Raw genomic sequence first — 14445 nt, 5'->3', positions numbered from 1 at the left:
TGGAACTGCCAACAAATTTATAGCCCTGGAGCGCATTTGACAGTTGATGAAACTTTGGTGCCTTTCAGAGGGAGGGTTAAATTTCGTATATATATGCCGAATAAACCGGCTAAATATGGCATTAAGGTCATGGGTCTGGCAGATGCACACAATGCATATATTTACAATGCCTACATCTACTCCGGCAAAGGCTGTGATGGAGCCACACTTTCTACAGCAGAAAAGAAAAAGAGCATTCCCACGCAGTCTGTAATCCGCCTATCTAAAGGGCTGTATGGCACAAACAGAAATATTAGTTGCGACAATTGGTTTTGTTCTGTGGAACTTGCCCAGGAGCTACTAGCTCACAATTTGACATTAGTTGGGACACTAAAAAGAAACAGACCCCAGATACCAGCAGAATTTCAAGCAAGAAGCGATCGTGAAATTGGGTCCAGCCTTTATGGCTTTACGAAAGAAATGACTCTGCTTTCTTATGTCCCAAAAAGGAATAAGGCAGTCCTACTTCTTTCGTCAATGCATCATTCCAATTACACTGACGTTTCAAATGATAAACCTGAAATCATATCTTTTTATAACGCCACAAAAAGTGGAATAGACACGCTAGATATGAAGTGCAGTGTTTATTCTACTAATCGCAAAACAAGAAGGTGGCCGTTGGCTATTTTTTACCACATGGTGGCCATGGCTGGATCAAACGCAAGTATACTTTATGGACTTTTTGGAGAGAAGAAAACCGTATCACGTTTTGATTTCCTGAAAAGAGTTTCTCTATATTTGGTCTACGATTTCGTAAAATCCCGACTGGCAATCTCCAATCTGCCTCAAGAGCTACAAAGTATTATTTCATCTTTAGAAGAAGAGGCAGTAAAAGAAAAGCAAATCGTTAGCCAACGGAATAAATTTGTTGTTCGAGTTGATGAGTGTCCGACGGACACACTTGGTAAAAGAAAAACCTGTCGATTTTGTCCATATCAAAAAAAGAGGAAAACTGCCTACAAGTGTATTTCTTGCGAAGAACCAACGTGCTTGGAGTGTTCACGAAAAGTGTGCAAGACTTGTGCAATTAAAAATAAAAGTTAAATTTTTTCTTTGCATTACATTTTAGTATTCATTTTCTTTGTGTTGTAACTATAATAATGTAAAAAAAAAGTATTTCTAAAGGAGTAATGTGTAAACAACAAAACACTGCAAATTAAAGTTTTTCCTAGTAATAAACCTGAATTTACTGGTATTTTAACAAATATTATGGTTCAAAAACCTATTATTATGTTTAATTACACCTTAAAGAGAGAGAGAAGCAACGTAGAAGTGCGGAAAAGTCATAAAAATAGAGAAAAATACACTTTAAATGTCCTAGCGGTCTAGCAGACCGATGTTCCATCTTACCGCCGAGTAAAAGATGTTCCGGTTAGAGGGTTAAACATTTGAGAGTATAAGATCACAAGAAAAAGTGTGTGAAGCATGACTTTTCAAAATATTACCTGGACAGCTTTGTTTGTGATATCAGCAGAATACATTATCTTATAGTAGCAACACATGATGCAGTTTTTATTTCACTGTAACAAAATGATGTGTTAGTTGTTGGCACCAAATACCAGCTACAATAGGCACAACCCTGAGGAGAGGTTCGAAATGCACAACACTCTTTTTCAGCCAGTGGATGCAAAATATTATGTTCAGACTGACATTTGCTTGAGTGTACGCCATTTGTTAGGGTTCGGCCATTGATTTAAGGGGTTCACAACACATCACCAGTACAAGTATTGCATAGGAATTTTCACTGAGCGAACTGATGATGATCAAGTAAAAACGCAGCAATAGTCATCATGTTGAAATTTGTTGCTTTGAGCTGGAGCATCCAGTACCCCTACTCCAGCCTTCTGAACCTTGGCTATTGAATGCAAGTATTGCACAATGTTTAAATTGTGACAGTTCACCACATATATCTGTCATCAAACTTCCTGAATGTTGAAAGTCATTCACGTCAGAACGATATCTCTTGAAATAAGAAAACCCTTTTCTGAAGTTTATTTTCCAAAAGCACTCACCCCAAACACAACAGAAAAATTTCAAGGTGTCTCTGCTGCCTTCACCCATCTGTTAAACCCATAGCAAATAGTATGTCTCAAATGTTAGCTCTTTTCGCACTTGCAACTCTACTGTAAAATTGTTGAATAACATTCATAGATTTCAAGCACGTAAAAACCCATACTGACTGTAAGCTAAATACTAGAACTGCAAATAAGAAAATGACAGTTGATAACACACTCAAAGCGACACACCACGCTTGGCTAGTCTGTCGGCGCCTCGTGTTAAGCAGTGTATGGTGTATGGCACAGAGCTGTTGGCTGCTGCAGGGTGAGGAAACTCTTGAGCAAGAACTGTTCTGATCTTGATGCAGCCATGAGTGTTTTGGTAGAATAGTTTCTTGAAATGTTTGCTATTGCTTATGTATTAGAGAGTGAAGTGAGTTATCTTTGAGGTTCCACCTGACAGAACTTTAGCGGACATCCAAAATAAGACTTAAAAAATTAGGCATTGAGGGAGTTCGAACTCACAACTTCGTATCCACATTGTAGGACGTTTACCACTAGACCGTGAACAGATACAACTCTGGAGTGGCTCATGAATAATGACAGCATTTCCTCCATACACTTCCGAATCCTGGAGTTTTGCAAGATTGTACGTACGGCCAGACTCAGGATGTCGATTATATTGGCCACCTCATGTGAACAATACTGACTTAGTCTCTACAGCAGTGCCCGACGGCCAGGTTTTATGTCTAAGTCTGTACATTACAGCAAAGGGAGTCAGAGGAAGATGCTGCTATCACACAAAAAAGTAAACCTTTGGCAAAATTAATTTATTTGCTTCCTCTTTCCTTCAATATCCTTCTTGTTAAGCTTTATAATAAAATGCAGATATCAGTTGTGTTGATCATTTATGTCCAAAATGCAGCAAGTTAACATTAAAAAAAACGACCACTGAGCTGCTGAATCTAGATTTCCTTATGTGAGCTCAATGTGACATAACAGTGCTCACCGTAACCAGCTGCAGAGCGTGCACATCTGACGGTGAGAAAATGTTCCGTAACTGACACGAAATAATTGTTGGAGGTCAAAATCGAGAACAAAGAAAGAAAATGTATGCAAATCCACTTCAGTCATACCCTCTAGATCTCAACAAACACATTATATGATCATATTTTCAGAGGAAGTTTATTACTGGCCATGCTGTAAAAATATAATTTTAATTTTGACATTTTTTGTAATTTGAAATAATTGCAAACACAATAACATGAGAGTTTTCAATGTGCTATTGATATCCAATGGTCTTACGATTAGAAAGGGCTCAAATTATGATAAATTTTTCTTTACGTTTGCATGTTATATTACAGTGAACTGGTCTGTAAAGTGGTTCTTACCTCATATACTGCCTTGCCAAGCATTCTTCCCACAAACTCAAACAGTTGCAGGTGATTATCCTGCATGTAAGACGTAGGAGATGGATACAGCCGCTCCTCACTCGTAACACGAAAAAGGTTGAGAGAGGGATCAAAGACGCGTTTAATGGTTTCCTCAAGAAATTCTGAAACAGAAATAAAATAACTGCACCCAAATTATAATGTTATTGTAAATGTCAGGATGGAAACAAGTGGAGCTATTTTTCTCTGATGAGTGGCCTACATAACAAGTAAGATATTAAAATGCCATATCATAGCTCTCCCTGTACTGGAATATTGTCGTAACTGTTCAGTAATGGCGCAGAAATCTACATCATTATTCCCACTTTTACAAAATTGCTGTGACAGAGTAATTGCATACAGCATGCAAACTGTACCGTGCCAAGTACCATCCGCTATGTGTTATATAATAACTTGCATAGTCTGTACACAGATGTACCACACTGACCCGAAAATATGCCACACTTTTTATCCAAATTTCACCATCAAAAAATTAGGGTCTGGTTCACATCTGCTACAGTCTTTTTACAAACAATTGCACAACAAAATTAAGCTCATGTGCAACAATACAACTAGTATCTGTAGCCAAAACTACCAGTACTGTTTCATTAGCTTATAATTCAGTTTCAGTTGGATACTGATTTGTGATGATACAAACAACTATTTAGAGAGAATAGCGTCATCAAACCAAGGAATTCAGAATAGTTGTGATGTATGCTTCGAATGTACACTTGTGCATTATACTAAAACCACAAACGACAGAGAGGCTAGAAGAGAATATAGACTGGGTGAATCTAATGTGTGATGGTTGCTTCAGAAGAAAAACATGCAGAGGCAATTTCAATAAGAAAATCCATCAGGGAACTGAAATATGGCAAATACCTGGAACTTGAAGCTAAGGCTCGTTCCTATGTGCAAGATAAAAGGAAAGATGGGATGCCTATCCCACAAGAAATTCTTCAACGGAAGATCCTGGAAACTTCAAATGATTTAAACGAACAACAACAACAAGAATTTCATGTGAGTATTGGTTGGTGTTGTGGATTTATGCAGAGAAACTGCCTTACTCTCTGATGAAGTACAATACTAGCACAGTGAATGTCAGCAGATTTTGAGGAGAAGCTGGTCAACTTCCAGCATTACATCATCCAGGTATGAAAGAATCATGCATACCCTTTTTATCAGATTGGCAACACTGACGAAATGGCAGTAAATTTTGACATGTCGAGCAATATGACAGTAGGGATGAAATCGGCAAAAAGTATCTCATTATGAGGAATCGGGAATGAAAAAAGTTGAGTAACTGTGGTATTAGCTGCTAAAACTGATGGGAGAAGGATGCTCCATTAATCATTCTAAAAAGAAACACCATGCTCAAAGAAGACTTTCCTACAGGCATAGTGATTCGTTGCCAGGAAAAGGGCTGGTTGACAACACAGATATGGAGCACTGCCTGGTACGAGAGCCATGACATTTTTTGTTGCTTTTAAGTAAAAGATAAATTATCTGCACAAAATACAGATCTTGTCATAAAACATGGAGGAATGACTTCAAAATTACAAGCACTAGATGTGGCCATAAACAAACTGTTCAAGGACAAGCTCTGAAAAATGTATTCAGATTGGCTCCTGGAAGAAGACCGTGTCCTTACACTGTCTGGTAAGATTAAGAAGCTACCATTCGCCCTTTTGTGCACATGGATTCTTGTTTCATTGTCCTGAATATCATCAGGGTCCATCATCAAGGGGTTCAAGAAATGATATATATTGAACGTGCTGGATGCCAGTGAGGATGATGTACTGTGGGAAGAGAATGAAGAAAATGATGAGTGAGAGTGATAAAGTGAATACCAGTACTTTTAGTGACGAGAGCAAATAAGACAAAATATGTTGCCAATGAGTTGTATCAGTTGTTAGAACAAATGTTTATGGTACATAACAATGTCTTACAAGTAAATATAAAATACATTTTTGGTAATTTTTCTCCTCTCAATCAGTGTGTGATATATTTTCATGCTATTTCTCTCTCTCTCTCTCTCTCTCTCTCTCTCTCTCTCTCTCTCTCTCTCTCTTTCCCCTTTTTTTCTGAAAAATCCCTGAAATTTAGGGGTAAGTCTCATATGCAGTGGTGGCTTATTTTTGGGCCAACATAGTGGATGTAAATTGGAGTCATGCCAAGATCTTATGGGAGGTGGGTCACCTCCGTATTCCTCCAATTTGAATGTTAAGCCTCCAACCTGCATGTTATGGGGCAGTCAAATGAAAATGACACAGACAGGAAAAAATTAAAGTAAGCTTTTTATTACTTAAAAAATAATTGTCGTAATTGTTAATACATTTGTTCCAGTGTGATATAAGATTGTCAACGCCTTCATGGAAAAATATTTGCAGTTTTCCTTGGAACCAAGATTGTACCGAGGTGTGCTGCACCTCTTCCTAAACAGCAAATCAATGGCCAAGAATGTCTTTCTTCAGAGCTTCAAATTATAGGAATCACATAGGGAGAGATTGGGACTTAATAGAAGATGTGCAAGGGCTTTCCAGCAAAACTTATGCAGTTTACTCAAAACAACCTTGGTAACATGTGGGTGGGCACTTCATAGACGAAGATGCATCCCATATCACTGTGATCCACAGAGCCAACTGTGCAAATGAATCTGCTTTCCCCAAGCTACATGCAAAGCATAGGGAATGCCAAGTGAATGACCAAAGCCGGGGAACTGCTATTCAGAAGTGAAGTAATTCCAAGATGGGCAATGAGAGATGAAGTTTTTGTAGTATGTAACAGGTAAGTCGAGATGATGCTTTCATAGTAGAATATGAAAGAAGATTCCCAGAGGCAATTAGAAAGCAGAGATAGGCTCATATTGGTAGTCAAGGAATTTATCAGAAAATGAAGCATAAAATAAATGCCTGGACAGAGAGATCAGTTGGCAAATGTATTTGCAGAGGAGAACTTCTTGCCGGAATGACAGTAGTATTTGGCAGCTTTCATGTAACGCCTCTTATCTGGATTTGTGGGAAACACATTAGAGGCCAAATGGATTCTGTGAGGTTGAACTGTGTGTGAAGGCTATGTAAGATAGACAGGTTACACATAGAAACAGCGAAAGTTGTAGGATTCAGTTTTTTTATTTAACCCAGCATGCTAGAAATCCACGAGATGGATGGCTATGCAGACAAATATACTATAACCCACAATCAAACTATGATCGGACAAAGGACTGATACAAATGAAGGGGGAGTGTTTCTCTAGTCCCCACAAGGTGCCACTTGGAGTGTTTACGTCAGTCACAGATTTGACACAGTGGGCTGCCAGGTAAGATATATGGGAGGAGCAACTAAGTTTTCTATCAAGTGTTAACATTGAAGTTTTTCTGATTCATGCACACAGGAGAGCAGTGACCAAGATGCATGGATGGTGGATGGAATTATTTCCATGCCAGATAACCATACACGCCATCTTTTAGCTGAAATGTGGAAGCCACTGTTTATGCTCCATGAGCAGATGTGATTGAGACAGCACTGAAATTAACAGGTCCACTAAGAGCTGCAATAGGAAATCGTCAATGGAGAGAGAGCACAAGATGCCTGTTGGGAGAGGGTCCATAATGGGGCTGGCCAATATAGCAAATAAGTTTATGCTCAGTATGGAGCCTTAAAGTATCCTGTGCTCCGGAATAAAAAAGCTTGATGAAGGCGGAGCCACAAGTATATTACAAACATGGCCTTTTAAAAATTCCCTTACAAAGTGTGGCAAGCTGGCTCTGAAACTCCACCTGTGCACTGTATGGAGAATTCTTGTCTCCAAGCAAGTGTCGTGGACCATCTCCAGGTGGGAAGTGGGAAGTGGGAAGTGGGAAGGGGAAAGGGGGGGGGGGGGGCAACAGTCTGGTGTTTCCATAGAAAGTTATCTACAATGTGGGTTAACAATTAACAAGGTAACAAAATGGGGAAATGTACGGCAATGCCTATGAAGGCCACACTGGACATTTCTCAGCAATTTCTGAGACAAGGGCTACCATAACAGCTGCCCAGTGATAATTTATTCCATCACCTCAGAGACACTACTGGCAGAAGAAGTGTAGCGGCAGCTGGAAGGAAGGTGTCTGTCTTTATCAGGCTGAGATACAGGCATTGCAGTGGCTTTGCGCCAATATGTGGCAAGTGAGCCATCCTTCCAGATACAATAGTACACATGGAGGAGAAAGAACTAACCATTGGGAAATTGGGGCTGCAACATATGAATGTGAGTGTTGTCGGGTTTTGGGGGGAGACAGGGGGGGGGGGGGGGGGTACAATAAAAGAGCATGCTCTACCTGCCTCTCAGTAAAAACAATGGCTGCTACTTCAGAGCTTGGGTATTTTATGATTGTGGTGGTAAACTGGAGGTTACAGGTCTGTGTGGTCACATATTTTGGCCATGGTGTAGCAACAGTAACTGCCATGTAGTGGCATGGAAGGCTTCTGGATGGCAAATATTTTCCAAGCAACAGTAAGAGAAAACTTCTTCCTCAATCACGTCTCCAGTACAAGGTGTGTTCAAACAAATAAAGGAAACTTTGTAATTCTAGTGTGTTTTATTAGTCTGATGAGTATTATTTTTTCATAGTGATGTTGGTAAACATGACTGAAAAGTCCATTAAATTTCGGACATGCAGCCGTGCAAATAAAATTTCTTCCACTGATATTTCGGCCATGTATTGTCCGGCCATCTTCAGAGTAAGTTGCAAGACTGATGACATGGTGCCGAGTGCGGCCTTATATGCTCCACCACGGCTGTAGATCTGCATCTTTATTGACTTCATCTAGTGACTCCCAAGAAACTTTTATTTGTGCATGTTTTTGTTATAAATACAACAATTTTAGAACACATTTTATACCCAAAACATGTGAAAAAATTTCTTAGCATCTTTTCTGATTGGGATATAATGAACATTCTAAATAATTTCTTTCACTCTTTCCAAAATTTAATTTGTTGATAATCTGCTGGGTCCTCCAGGGACCATCTTCAGCATCTTAACAGCCTTCCTTGAAATGATCATACCATTTGTAAATCCTTGTTTTACTCATAGAAGAATCACCAAAAGCAATACTTGATGTTTGTAAAAGTTCACTATGCTTTATTCCATTCTTATAGTAAAATACAATACAAATTCTCTTATCCTTTTCTATACAAAATACTGCTCACAAAAGACTAAATACCGAGTATGGCTAATAATGTACAAATACTTTTTAGTCGTGTGCATTTTCAACTGTTTGTGGTGTAATGAATACCATATTTACTCGAATCTAAGCCGCACTCGAATCTAAGCCGCACCTGAAAAATGAGACTCGAAATCAAGGAAAAAAATTTTTCCCGAATCTAAGCCGCATCTGAAATTTGAGACTCGAAATTGAAGGGGAGACAAAAGTTTTAGGCCGCACCACCAAATCGAAACAAAGTTGGTCCATTGTAATATGAGACACAATTTAGGTCGAATGAATGACGATACAGCTACAGTAGTTTGGTTCAACTCGTAAGCTTAGCAGTGAAGCTTTACCAGGTAGCCATTGCTATGTGTCAGGCGCTCCGTCCGTATTTATACGGGTACCCTTCCTTTTTCACTTGCTTCGTCTGGTTTGAATTGATTGCTTATTTTTCGTTGATCTGATAAGTGCCGTTCTCTTTGTTATAGGTGTTTACAAAAAGTTAAAAATGCACACGACCGAAAAGTACCTGTACAGTATTAGACATATTGGGTATTAAATCTTTTGTCAGCAGAATTTTGGATAGAAATGGATAAGAGAATTTGTACTGTATTTTACTATAAGAATGGAATAAAGTATAGTGAACTTTTACAAACATCAAGTATTGCTCTTGGTGATTCTTCTATGAGTGAAAAAGGATTTACAAATGCTATTATCATTTCAAAGAAGGCTGTTAAGATGTTGAAGATGGTGTATGGCCTGGAGGACCCAGCACATTATCGACAAATGAAATTGTGGACAGAATGAAAGAAATTATTAGGAATGGTCACTATATCACAATCAGAACAGACGCTAAGAACTTTTTGGGTAAAATCTGTTCCAAAATTGTTAAATTTCTAACAAAAAGTTCCTTGGGAGTCACTAGACGAAGTCAATAAAGATGCAGAGCTAATGAAATAATAATACCAGAGAAGGAAAGTTGCTACTCACCATATAGCAGAGATGCTGAGTCGCGATAGGCACAATAAAAAGATTCACACAATGGCATGACAACCAACAAGCTGTCTGTACGCATGAACGGCCACCGACAAACTGTGGCCAAAAAACAAGTGGACCACCCTGTTGCTGAACACGCTGCCAAACATGATATCCCTCATCTCAATGACTGTTTCACAGCCTGTGCCATATGGATCCTTCCCACCAACACCAGCTTTTCTGAATTGCGCAGGTGGCAGCTTTCCCTGCAATACATCCTATGTTCCCGTAACCCTCCTTGCCTCAACCTTTGTTAGTCACTGTCCTCACCCACCCAGGCCCCTCCATGTTCCCATTCCAGCACTACACAGCCGTCATTTCACCACCACACCCAGTCTTTTAATTTCTTTCTATTTCTCTCCTTTCCGCTACTTACCCCCCCCCCCCTCCCCACCAAACCTTCTTTCCTGCCCTCCATCTAAACTGCAGCACTTCACTGTCCGCCACTCCCACCATACTATCCCTCCCCCTCCCTGCCCCAGCCTCCTCCTTACCCCCACCCAGTTGCCACTCCCATCATGCACTGGTGCTGTTGCTCGCAGTGTAGTTTCAGCTCTCTGAGACTGCAGATGTATATGCATGTTGCTTGTGTGACTCTGTGTGTGCGTGTGTTTATGTGTGTCTACTGCTGACAAAGGCCTTAATGGCCAAAAGCTATGACTGTGTGCATCTTTTTATTGTGCCTATCACGACTCAGTATCTCCGCTATATGGTGGGTAGCAACTTTCCTTCTCTGGTATTGTTACATTCCATCCTCGATTTTCCATTGTTTGATTTTTGCCTGAGCGGTAATGAAATGTGTCATAACAATTAGTAAAACATGAGTGTACAGATGTCATTCAAACTAAGGCTCAACTGTCCTAGTGGAAACATTCTTGATTGCAAAGACCAAAAAGTGTAGTCAAATGACTGACTGACTGTATTTTTTTCAATTTTAATGGCATAAAGTACCACAAATCCTTGCCACAAAGTTGAATGCTATCCATCATAGAACCACAGCATTAGAAGGAACAACATGGCTTCAGAAGTAACAGATAAAAATTAGACCTAATTTTTAGCACCTGCACGTTGATAGAAAAGTATTGGGAGAAAGGCAAGAACCTGGTCATTGTATTCCTGGATATAGAAAGAGCCTATGATAGTGTTATAAGAGATAACATCTAGGAATGCCTGAGGAAAAAGAACGTGGCTGAAGGACTAATAAGAAAAATTCAGATGTTGTAAAAAGACTGTACTAACTGTGTACAAATTGGGGAAGGACGATGATCATGGTTTGAGACCAAGAGTGGAGTTAAGCAAGGAAGTGCACTGTCTCCACTACTATTCATCACTGTTATGGATACTACAATGAAGAACATCAAGGAGAAGTCAGATGATTTGGGTATAAAATGTATTCCAAAATTGTTGAATTTCGAACAAAAACACAGACAAATAAAAGTTCCTTGGAAGTCACTAGATGAAGTCAATAAAGATGCATTTGCCTTTGCTGATGACATCATGATGTGGGGTGAAACTGAAGAGGAAGTACAGATCAGACTCGATGAATGTAAATCTCAGAAATATAACCTCAACATCAGCAAGACCAAGACAGTGGTGATGGCAGTCAACAGAGATGGAGAACCAGCAAGTGTAAAACTAGGAGACCACCAGCTAGAATGTGTGGACAGTTTTCCTTACCTTGGAAGTGTAATCTCCAGTGATAATTTGGTCAGAAATTAAATCACCAACAGAGTGCAAAAAGAATCTGAATTCTACCAACAAGTAAGATCACTCTTATGGGATGACTTGATTCCAAAACTAACCAAACTGATGACGTTTAGTAGCTATTTCATACCAATATGGACCTATGGTATTAAAACATGTACTCTCTGAAAAAGAGAATCAACAAGGCTGCAAGCATCAGAGATTAAATTTCTTATATCCACCATCCAGAAGACCAAGATGGACAAGTAAAGGAATGAGGAGATGAGGAAAGAAGCCAGAATAAAGACAACCCTATTAGATCAATTGGGCATCTAGACTTCTACGGTATGGGCATGTGATGAGAATGGAGCCAACTAGAACAGTCAAAATAAATTTTGAATGACAGGTGGATGGGAAAAGACCTCAAGGAAGACCTTGAACCTGATGGATGGACTTGACTAAGACTGATCTAGTGACCAGAGGATGGACCATGGATGATGTTCTCCATGAACAGGTGTATTTGGACAGGATAAAGTGGAAAAGACTCATTACCAGTACCCGGGAAACTGGAACTGTCAAATGATGATGATGATGAAAGTTGAATGATCAATACGCAGTATATTTACAAATTCAGTGCATATGTAGTCCAGGTGGGAATGTGAGTGAGTGCGCAGGGGGAGGAGGGGGGGAGGGGGGGGAGGGGGGAGGGGGGGAGGACAGAAGAGGGAATAAAACCTGATTTCTGACAGAACCATTTATTGGTTTTGCAACATGACAATGCACCTGCTCATACTTCACTATGTCTGCTCATGAATATTTGGCCAAAAACAGTACTGTAATAATGCTCTACCCTTCATACTTGCCCCATGTGTATCTCAAAAATAATGAAAACCTTAAAGGACCATCACAATAAATGCCCAGATTTGCTTACAGATGCATCACTGCAGGGGCTAAAGTTATTCCAAAGTTCAAGTTACACAAATGTTTCAGGGATTAGAAAAATCACTGGCATAAGTGTACAACTTCTTGTTGGGACTATTTTAAAGGGGATAACACTGATGTAGACAAATAAGAAGATTTCACTCCAAAAACTTTCCATTAGTTTTTCAACAAACCTCGTATAGCTTGCTGCTCAAGTTAGACAAAGGACTTGCCGGATAAAGTATCATCGTCCACAGTACAATTAATGCAGTCTACGCGTGTGTGTGGTGGCGCAGGGAGCTGCAACTTCCCCCAGTGTACCTCTGCCACACATTACACATTTGGCAGTATTTTTACAGGATGTGCGAGTGTACTGCTAGTGCTGCATTTCGTTCAATATACAGGGCCTTACACTGACAATCTCACAGCTCATCTAGATCTCTGATAAGCACTCCACATGATCAAATGTAAGGAGAACTGAACTGGTAAGCACTAACTTGTTATCCATCTTCTCCATGCCCTCTTCACTAATGCTGTCAAGCAGCTGGATAGTAATACCTCCACACTAGTGATGCAGTGTTTGTTGGACCTCCACGTAAATGGGTATCTGTGGCAATTAGCGAGGACACAAGTCCATTGGACATGCAGTTGTTTTCAGTCCTGGTTGAATAACAAACAGATTTAATTTAACAAAAACCTGCCATTTTCCTGTGCGTGACACTACTGTGCAATGAGTTGTTACTGGAAGATTTGTCAATTCCTTGGCTTCAGCCAATTTCTATTTGGTTGGGCGATCGTTTTGGTGTACACGATGCAATTTTATCCACCCCACGATTCCCAGCATCTCCAATGCCAAACTCCTTTCTTCTAGAGATCCCCCACATGAGGATACTGAGCCACTTTAGATGATTTTTCATAGCTCTGTCCACACCTCCTGGATACCAGGTAGAGGGACCAATTGCTAATTTTGAAAGTGAAAGCTCAGGCAATCATCCCTCCACAGTCCCAACCTTTACTAATGGGTATGCGAGCCCTACCTGTCAACCTAGGTGCTGGGAATTATGCTTTACACTGTCACCCTCAATGCACCCGATGCAGGGGGAGGAAGAGAGGTGAAAAGCAGAACCTCACACTCTGACACAGAGTGAGAAAATAAAAAGACAGTAAATGAGAAAAGAACAGATAGACATCCTGCACATAAAAATAGTATGTTGTAGAGTCAGACGTGAGCAAGAAGGACCTAGAGTCAAAGATGAAGATAGAAGATGGGACCTGGCACACGAAAGAGGGAGTGACACCAGTACAAGCTGGGGACGCAGTGGGCACCGACTACTTGCTCGCCAGAATGGCCCTCCTTAGGGAAACGAAAGCAAGTGGCAACAAAGATCATTTTATGCACTCGAGGACTCACCTGAAAGTCTCATTCGGGACAGTGAAGAGAACGTTATGACATTTACCGAGGGATCAGGAGGCAACCAACTGAAGATCAACATAGTATTAATCTTAAAGCTGGTGACTTCAGCTACAAACAAAACATAACAACTAATGTTCTACTAGTGAATAAGACATTTTATTAAACAATAAATTTAGTTCACAATTTTCTATCTTTTTAATAAATTAATTACTTTGTACAAGAGATTAATTATTTCAATGGGTGCAGAACAGAAAGGATGACATGCCAGTTGATTTTAGGACTAACGACATTGCTGACTGCTCATTTGTTTTTTTTATTACTTTAAACTTTATTTTTAAGGTGCTATGAGGTATTTTTAAAAGTAAGCTCCTTTTTTACATTGTAAAAACCACACATATTTGTTGAAACAATTTTATTATTACACAAAAGCATGAAGCTTAATCTAATTTTGAACATAATTTGTACCATCATTATGGCACTTACAATAATCAGCAAGTAATTTACAAACTCCATTCCAATAAAAATCTGCCATTCAATTTGTCACTGACTGTTAAATGATTGTTTTGATATCACCACAGGTGCTGGGACACTGGCCATCTAAGTACTTGATTACAGTAACCACTCCAGAGTTTTTTGAAGTGTATACAGATAGCTGCTCTCACTTTGCCTGCAACATGTAACTAGTGGATTGAGTAGCTCGTTAACTGTTGTTGCCAGTTCCAAGCCTGGGTAAAGGA

The 14445-nt window shown here is 39.7% G+C and overlaps 1 protein-coding gene across 2 annotated transcripts in view; it reads right to left on the bottom strand.

The window, feature by feature from the left end:
- The window catches only part of LOC124794779 (ubiquitin-protein ligase E3B), a 283854-nt gene that overhangs the window by 106559 nt on the left and 162850 nt on the right, over positions 1-14445 (bottom strand). For both annotated transcript variants that reach the window (XM_047258416.1, XM_047258425.1), the window contains exon 12: positions 3428-3591. In XM_047258416.1, coding sequence (XP_047114372.1) covers positions 3428-3591 — 164 coding nt within the window. The remainder of the gene's footprint in view (positions 1-3427; positions 3592-14445) is intronic.

The sequence above is a fragment of the Schistocerca piceifrons genome, chromosome 1 (genome assembly GCF_021461385.2).
Source record: "Schistocerca piceifrons isolate TAMUIC-IGC-003096 chromosome 1, iqSchPice1.1, whole genome shotgun sequence".
NCBI classification, from domain to species: Eukaryota; Metazoa; Arthropoda; class Insecta; order Orthoptera; family Acrididae; genus Schistocerca; species Schistocerca piceifrons.
The sequence above is the reverse complement of the archived record's forward strand: the minus strand, read 5'-3'. Positions and strand labels throughout refer to the sequence as shown.